At 43.8% G+C, this 9330-nt stretch overlaps 1 protein-coding gene across 1 annotated transcript; it reads left to right on the top strand.

The window, feature by feature from the left end:
* Positions 1 to 3855: 3855 nt before the first annotated feature.
* Positions 3856 to 4158, top strand: TREMEDRAFT_60943 (uncharacterized protein; the record flags this gene model as incomplete). Its single annotated transcript, XM_007003384.1, has 1 exon — positions 3856 to 4158. One exon carries the CDS (start codon positions 3856 to 3858, stop codon positions 4156 to 4158), a length of 303 nt encoding a protein of 100 aa, XP_007003446.1.
* Between the last annotated feature and the right edge of the window lie 5172 nt (positions 4159 to 9330).

Consider the following 9330-nt stretch of genomic DNA (forward strand, 5'->3'; position numbering starts at 1 on the left):
GTCGAATGATATGGTGTCACGATTGTCGTTTCCTCTTCTCTTCTGACCAACAGTCGACAAACCTCGGCTAAGTACGTCGTAGTGGGGTGTCGATGTCTCACTAGGACAGGGTAGTCGTTGGGGGAACTACGGCTAACTTCGCTGTAGTAATACGTCAAGTGGTAAATGATAAGGTGATTGTCAATGAACTGCGGCTAACTTTGCTGTCCCGCAACCCCTGCACAGCCTCGTGCTCAGTCCTCTTTGTTCAACTTTGCCCTACCTTGCCATATCCCCAATGTCCTAGACCGCTCACTTTGCCGCACTCCGTCTTACTTCTCCCACTCTGCTCTGTATCTCTCCATCTCCTTCCACTAACCTTGGCGTAGTTCTCCGCTAGGCGGGGTTGTCGTGACTAATAGCCCCTAGGTTCTTGTGACTTCGTTGTGGTTGGTTTCAGTGGTTTGGGGTTGTGGTGATTGATGATGGATAGGTGTTTGGTAATGGTGAAAGGAGGGTTGACGATGGTGGTTGTTGTCGCGAAGGATGTGACAAGTTAGTTTGGATAGTGTTAGGATGGGTTGGGTATTTAACCAGCAACCGACGGTTATGATTTGCCGCCGGTTATTAGACCTTTTAGGACGGTGGTTTAGCACACTGTGTCACGAACCGTGTCGTAACATCCCTGACAACTATCGTCACCAACCCTCCTTTCATCATCACCGAACCACCATCCATCATCAACCACCACCCAAACCACTGAGACCGACTACGGCGAAGTTACGAGAACCTAGAGGGTATTTGTCACAATAACCCCGGCTAGCGGAGAACTACGGCAAAGTGAGGGGAAGGAGACCGAGGGAGAGCAGAGTAGGGGAAGTTAGGCGAAGTTAGTCAAAGTGAGCGGAGTAAGATACCGGGGATATGGCGAGGTACGGCAAAGTTGAGCAAAGAGGACTGAGCATGAGGCTGTGCAGGAGTTGAGGGACGTTCTATGAGGAGAGAAGGGAAGTGTCACGAACTACGTCGTGACGCCTCAATTATTCCACCAACAATGACCCTCCTTTGACCATCAAAACCCCTATCACGTCTTAACCTCTTTACTCTACACGTAACTCAGGACATCTGAGACCAACTACGGCGAAGTACAACGGGAGAATAAGATATACGGGGGTCTGGAGCATAGGGACAACGAAGTACGGCGAAGTTAGACGGAGTTAGGCTAAGTAGGGACAAAGGAAACAGAAGTACGGCGAAGTTAGACAGAGTTAGGCTAAGTAGGGACAATGGAAGCAGAAGTGCGGCGATGTTAGGCGGAGTTAGTTGGAGGAGGAGGAGGATGGCCGGGGACTTGGGGAAGTTGGACGAAGTGTGTTGAAGTACATCAAAGCGCGAGAGGGTTGGGTGAACATCTAGGAGGGATAGATAATATTAGCTGAGAAGATCGCTGAAGTTCTTCAGCAATCCTTGATTGTTGTCAGTAGTGAAAGACAGATAGAGATAGCTATATACAAATCGAGATACATTGCCATCAGTAGAACAAACCCCCAGTTAGAGTAACTACGCCAAACTACGCCGTAGTTACACTCCTTTCGACGTCTGCACCCTCCTGGTTGGGTGAGACATCCACTTAGAAGCGTCAAGTTAGCCGAGGTTCGTCGATCGTCGGTCTGTTAGAAAGTAGTTGTTTGACAGCCGTGACAGGAAGTATAGATAGTTTACAGATTGCTGAACTCCTTCAGCGATCCTTGATTGTTGTCAGTAGCGAGATATATATTCAGTAGTTACAACCATTGAGTTAGGGAGAGCTATGTCGGAAATAGAGCAATCGGTAACTGCCACATTGGAGCGCTTTCGCTATTTCCGCGTATTCCCTCGTCTCATCCCTCACCTCTGTCGATATTGTACTCTTTATGCATTCTACTTCTACTACATCTGACAGGTTATGAGCCTGAAATATCGCTTTTGAGACACTATCTAATCGCTCTCGACACCCCCTGCGGTCCCTCCAGCATTAGAATCAGTAGAACTATCAGTAGATTCATCAACTCAACTCAAAATTGTCGGAAATAGAGCAATCGGTAACTGCCACATTGGAGCGCTATCGCTATTTCCGCGTATTCCCTCGTCTCATATCTGACCTCTGTCAATATTGTACTCTTTATGCATTCTACTTCTACTACATCTGACAGGTTATGAGCCTGAAATATCGCTCTTAAGACAAGATCTAACTGCTCCCGACACCCCTGTGGTCCCTCCAGCATTAGAATCAGTAGAACTATCAGTAGAATCATCAACTCAACTCAAAATTTCGCTTTTCGCTTCAAATCGCTTTTCTCACTTTCACGCTATCTCCTCCAATACTGCTCCGATTCTCGATATCTCTTCGGATCTGAACAGAGCGTCACTGTCTCCACCATTACCGAAAAGAGGAGACCGACAACATTCACGAATAGCGAGATAGATCGAAAGTGAAAATTTTCAACTGTAATATCCCTCCTTTACCAGCAAAATTGCTTTTTCAACACAACTCAGTCAATTCTGAACGAAATACATCGCTTTTTACGTCATTAGAAAGAGGACAGTAGGAGCTACATAGAAAAAGAAAGAGATTGACATTTGGAAAAACGGTTGGGACAGGAGATCAATTACAAATTCGGAATTTCTGTAAGCAACAATAAGACTTCTTTTTCACTCACAAACCGAATTTTTATCCTCTTTACCTCAATTCTACACCAATTACATCGCTCTCAGCATCTCCTGAATTGCCCCACTGTGCTCTCTCTAGATCTACAACCAGACTCGATTTCGGTGGAACGGTTGAACCATCAGACCAAAATTTCGAAATCAAAATTCCAAACATCACCTTTTCATTCCAAAATTCGATACTTCGTTCTCATTTCCTCAATTCACGACCAAATCTATCGCTCTCTGTTGTTCCTACACCGCTTCGCTGCGAGCTATCTATATCTGAAATCAGATTGTAAATCGGAGTAGCGGTTGAAGCAGAGGACCAAAAATTCAAAATCGGAAATTCTTTCCATTCCCTCATCACATTTTATAAATTATCGCTTCTCTTATTCCTCAAATCCACGCTTTACAGCAAGCCTCTGGTATCGGTATCGACGCTCTCGGCTGGGAGTGAAGGCAAGTCCTGCAGAAGCGCAGGTGAAAAGTCGAAATCACTTCCACACTTTCGCTTTTTCTCTCATTCATTACTCTCTTCTTGTTCCTAAAACCGGACCTGCTTTATTGTGGGAGGTGCATCGTGTATCGCTTTAGATACAGCGGTGTAGACGAATCTGGACACCCCAGTGGCGCGCCTCTGAGTCCTAGGACATACCAAGCGTGCCTCGCAAGCAGCTGAGTCACTCTGAGAGTCTATTCTTTGTTGTTTGAACTGTTGCTGATTTTACATTTCGCAAAATATTGGTTTTCCAATATCTCAATCAATACTTTCAATCTTGTCCTCTAATTCTGCTCACATATCCGCGATCACCGTCTCTATTACTACCGTCAATCTCAGCATTCTAACTCCCTGTCGGAAATGGTACAATCGGCTAACTGCCACATTGGAGCGCTATCGCTATTTCCGCGTATTCCCTTGTCTCATATCTGACCTCTGTCAATATTGTACTCTTTATGCATTCTACTTTCTACATCTGACCCGTCATTCCAAAGTTATCTGGATTTCATAAACTTGACACCACAATCAAAATTTAAAAACTCGAATATCGTCTTTCTTGTTTTACTTGGTCCGCTTCAAACCGATTGGGCTGAATTTCACTACACCAATAGTAACACGTTGCGCCTACGATCACCGATAATTTCGTCACATTCCGATAACTCCTTCGAAAGTTATTTGCATTTTACGCAATGTCCGACTCATCTGACACCGAAGTGAAAGTAAAAATTGTAAAATTGCGAGGAAGCGAGAATTATGCGCAATGGGAAGCTCATATCGCTACCACACTTATGGGCAAGGGATTACTACCCTATATCGACGCCGAACCGCCATCTAAAGACTTGAAAGATAAGGAAAACATTAAGGAACGTCTCAAATTTGCGAAAGCGTACTCGATAATTTTCCAATCCCTTTCAGAAACAATTTCCTCAGCACTTGAGATTTTTAAGAAATTGACAACTTGGTATCTTCATTTATTCCCTCATCACTTTTAAATTTTCGCTTTCTTATTCCTCAAACCCACGCTTTACAGCAAGCCTCTGGTATCCGTATCGACGCTCTCGGCTGGGAGTGAAGGCAAGTCCTGCAGAAGCGCAGGTGAAAAGTCGAAATCACTTCCACACTTTCGCTTTTTTTCTCATTCATTACTCTCTTCTTGCTCCTAAAACCGGACCTGCTTTATTGTGGGAGGTGCATCGTGTATCGCTTTAGATACAGTGGTGTAGACGAATCTGGACACCCCAGTGGCGCGCCTCTGAGTCCTAGGACATACCAAGCGCGCCTCGCAATCAGCTGAGTTACTCTGAGAGTCTATTCCTTGTTGTTTGAACTTCAGCTGATTTACATTTGGAAAATATCGCTTTGCCATTACCTCAATCAATACTCCACCTCCAGTCCTCTTACTTCGCCCACACATCTGCTACCATTGCGTCTATCACCACCCTCGATCTCAGCATCGTAGCATCAGTCGTTTCAAAGTTATCTGCATTTGGTAAATTTGACACCACAATCCAAATTTAAAATTGCAAAAATCGTCTTTCTCGTTTTACTTGGTCCACTTCGAACCGACTGGGCTGGATTTTACGACACCTGTAGGAACACATTGCGTCTACCACCACATCCAAAATCAGCTCTGTTCCTCCATTCGTTATCGAGATATTCAATCTCGAAAAATGTCCGACTCATCTGACACCGAAGTAAAAGTAAAAATTGTAAAATTGCGAGGAAGCGAGAATTATGCGCAATGGGAAGCTCATGTCGCTACCACACTTATGGGCAAGGGATTACTACCGTATATCGACGCCGAACCGCCATCTAAAGACTTGAAAGATGAGGAAAACATCAAGGAACGTCTCAAATTTGCAAAAGCATATTCCATCATCTCTCAATCGCTCTCAGAAACAATTTCCTCAGCACTTCCTGCTACCGTTAAAGACTGGAAATCGCCAAATCCGAAATCGCTTTGGGAGGAGATCAAGAAACAGTACTCTGCAGCGGTTGGAGCCAGGCAAGCTGCACTTTTTCAAGAAATGGCTCGAAAAACGATTTTAGAAGGGGAGGATCCAATGCCTGCGCTTGCAGCACAGCGCAGTGCACATGCACAGTTAAATTCGGCTGGGGAGAACTTGTCAGACAAAATGTTAGCTTATGCTATGACATTGGCGCTTCCAGAGTCGTTTACAACGCTTAAACAGACGCTTTGGCTTAGAGAATTGCTGTCTTCAAGCGAAGTACAGGCTGGAGTTCAAGCAGAATGGAGTAGGAGGAAAACTGAGGGAGAAAGCGCAACTGGAATGTTTGCAAAATCAAAATTTCGCTCTAAATCAACTTTCAACAACCCAAAGAAACCATTTGATCGATTCCCACCAGCAGATCATTCCAAATACTGCTCTATTCATCAGAAAACCGGTCATTCCACCGAAAACTGTTTCAAAAACCGAGGGAAAAGTTCAAAAAGCGCAAATGTTGCTTTAAAAGAACCGAAAGCAACAGAGGAATCAAAAGCAACAGCCGATATCGCTTATCTTTCCGACGCTAGCGCTTTCCTCACTGCTGTAGCTACTGCAGACGATCCCATCGCTTTTTCAGCTGAAAAATCGAAGTCAGTGTTTGTGGTTGACTCTGGCGCTTCACACCACATGTGTAATGACAAAAATTCGCTTTCATCAATTCATTCAATCCCTCCAACTCGCGTAAAATTCGGAAATTCTGCTATTCTACCATGTACACAAGCAGGTACACTAGTCATAAACGAGGTGGAGTTTCCAAACACGCTTTTAGTGCCTGGTTTGGACCGAAATTTGCTGTCTGTAGGCGCATCAGAAGATGGGGGAGATTCAGAATGGCGATTTAGAAAGGGGATTGCGACTTTCTGCAAGAATCACCAAGTTCTTCTCTCTGCGCAAAAACAAAATCGTCTTTATCTACTACAACAAGCAAGTTCTCCTTCTGCAAATGTTGCAAACACAACTGACCTACTCCTAGACTGGCACGAGCGACTTGGACATCTCAATGTTGGCGCTTTAGTGAATTTGTCAAAGTCAGGACGGTTGGGATGTGAATTTACAAACTCTCATGCAAAAGATTTTCAGTGCAGAAGTTGTGTAGTTGGAAAAGGGAGAAGATTACCATCAATTCCAAGCGAAATTCGTGCTACTGAACCGCTACAAGTCATTCATCTTGATCTGTGGGGACCAGCCCGAACTCCATCCCTTAGTGGAGCGCTTTATTTCTTATCTTGTTATGATGACTTCACCCGAAAAGTACATCTTTACTTTCTCAAACACAAATCAGACGCTTTCACGCAATTAGAATACCATATTGCAAAAGTGGAAAGACAACTTGATACCAAAGTAAAAACACTTCGCTCTGATAATGGTGGAGAGTTTGGTTCTATTGCAATGAGGAACTTTTGCGCAACACATGGTATTCAACACATCCAAGTACCTCCAGATGCGCATACACAAAATGGATGTGCAGAACGACTTCATCTTACAATTCTCAATGGAGTTCGCACAGTCCTGGCACATTCTGGGCTTCCTGCTAAGTACTGGGCAGAAGCGGCAAATTACATTGCTTATACGCGCAATCGGTGTCCTGGTGGTCCAAAGCGACAAGTTCCAGATGACATTTGGTACAAAAGCAAAAAGCAACTTTCTCATCTTCAACCATTTGGGTGTAAAGTCTACCACCGTGACCATAAACAAAGCAACAAACTTGCGCAACGCTATCGCGAGGGACAACTACTCGGTTACCAAGAAGGTACAAACAACTTACGCATTTTGGACACTCTCACACAGAAAATTTGGATCACAAGAGATGTCATTTTTGCTACAAAATCAGATTTCTCCAAAGTTCCTGAGGTTTCTGATCTAGAACTTACACCACAGGTTATTGGTAGTGGGGCGGATATTCACCGCAAAAATCAGTCAAATCCGTCTTGCAGGGACTTAGATATTCAAAAAGCAAATTCAAAATTCACAACAATCTCAATTGGAGTTGAAAAAATTAGAAATGACATTGCGCAAGACCCACAAGACGAAATCAACCGAAATGAAGCTCAGCCATTGGGGCGCATACGAACTCTCTTTGAGCAACTCGAGGAGCAAAGAAACGCACAGAATCAAGAGTTTTTACGAAATCTTGAACGTGATCCTAGACGTCAGAATGCAATTGCGCAACGACAATTTGCGCAAAATTTGCAAGATGAAGAATCCTCTTCCTCATCTGGAAGTTCAGATGAACTAAACCTCCATGATGATGATAACTCATTCAGTCTTGCAGCTCATGCGCTTGCAGCCACAAATCTACCCAACTCCTATCGAGAAGCGCAAAATACAGGTGAATGGGAATGTTGGAGAAAAAGCATGGATGAAGAACTTGCAAAAATGTCAAAGTACAAAGTCTGGGAAGTTGTGGACTTGGATCCAAAAATGCGCATTCTAAAGGGGAGATGGGTGTATACTCGCAAGATAGACGGAGAAACTGGTCTCCCATCTACCTACAAAGCTCGCTTTGTGGCAAAAGGTTACAATCAAGTGGAAGGATTGGATTACAATGAACTCTTTGCTGCTGTTGCACACAAAGATTCAATTCGGGTGTTTCTAGCAATCGTCAATCACTTTGATCTTGAATGTGACCAAGTTGATATCAAAGCAGCATTCCTGAATGGGGAATTAGAAGAAACAATCTACATGCAACCTCCAGAAGGATCCAACATCCCAGCAAACAAAGTACTTTGGTTACGCAAGTCACTTTATGGTTTAAAACAATCACCAAGATGTTTCAACAAAGCACTTGATAAGTGGTTACAGTCTCAAGGACTACTTCCTACAAAAGCGGATCCTTGTTTCTATTCAAAGCGTGAAGGCGATAACATCCTCATGCTCTCTGTACATGTCGACGATCAACTCATTGCATGTAATAATCGAACTATGTTGGACAACTTCAAAGCGGCACTTAATTCAGAATTTGAGTGTTCAGACTCTGGTCCAGTTGGATACTTTCTTGGTTTCAACATTCATCGTGATAGAACAAATCACAAACTGTTTATGTCTCAAGAACATTACTTTGAATCACTTCTTGAAAGGTTTGACTTGAAAGATTGCAATCCTGCAAAAACTCCTCTACCTTCTGGATTTCGTCCAATCCCTGCAACAGATGAAGAACATGAAGAAGCAAAACACTACCCATATGCCCAAGCAGTGGGGGCTATTCTTTATGCTTCAACCATAACGCGACCTGATCTTGCTTTCCCAGCAAGTCTCTTATCTAGATTCCTTAGTAAATGGAATGACTCACATTGGAAAGCGGTCAAACACCTACTTCGTTATATCCGTGGTACCTCTGATCTTTGTCTCACCTTCAACAAAGAGAATAGCAATCGCATTGCATTAGGTTATGCAGATGCAGATTGGGGAGGAGATTTGGACACTAGAAGATCAACCACTGGATATGTCTTTAAAGTTTATGGTGGAGTTGTTGCTTGGAAAAGTAGGAGACAACCCACAGTTGCGCTTTCAACAACAGAAGCGGAATACATGGCTGCATCAGATGCTACACGCCAAGCTGTATGGTTAAGACAACTTCTGGATGATTTGGGACTTGGACTTGGTCAAGAACCTTTGAAACTTCTCAATGATAATGCGGGAACTATAGCTCTTGCCAAGAATCCGGTTCATCATAACAAGACAAAACATATTGACCTGCGACATCATTATATTCGGGAGAAAGTTGAAGATAACACTGTCTCTCTGTCACATATTCCCTCGGCAGAGAATATGGCTGACTTGTTGACAAAGGCTCTTCCTTCAGATACATTTGATAGACTGAGGGAGCTATTAGGGGTATGTGGCAGATCCGCTTGAGTGGGGGTGTCGGAAATGGTACAATCGGCTAACTGCCACATTGGTGCGCTATCGCTATTTCCGCGTATTCCCTCGTCTCATATCTAACCTCTGTCAATATTGTACTCTTTATGCATTTTACTTCTACATCTGACAACTCATTCAGCCTTGCAGCTCATGCGCTTGCAGCCACAAATCTACCCAACTCCTATCGAGAAGCGCAAAATACAGGTGAATGGGAATGTTGGAGAAAAAGCTGTCAGATGTAGAAGTAGAATGCATAAAGACGGTAGGACCACTGTCGCCAGTACTACCCAAGGA

Source organism: Tremella mesenterica (genome assembly GCF_000271645.1).
Source record: "Tremella mesenterica DSM 1558 unplaced genomic scaffold TREMEscaffold_3, whole genome shotgun sequence".
NCBI lineage: Eukaryota > Fungi > Basidiomycota > Tremellomycetes > Tremellales > Tremellaceae > Tremella > Tremella mesenterica.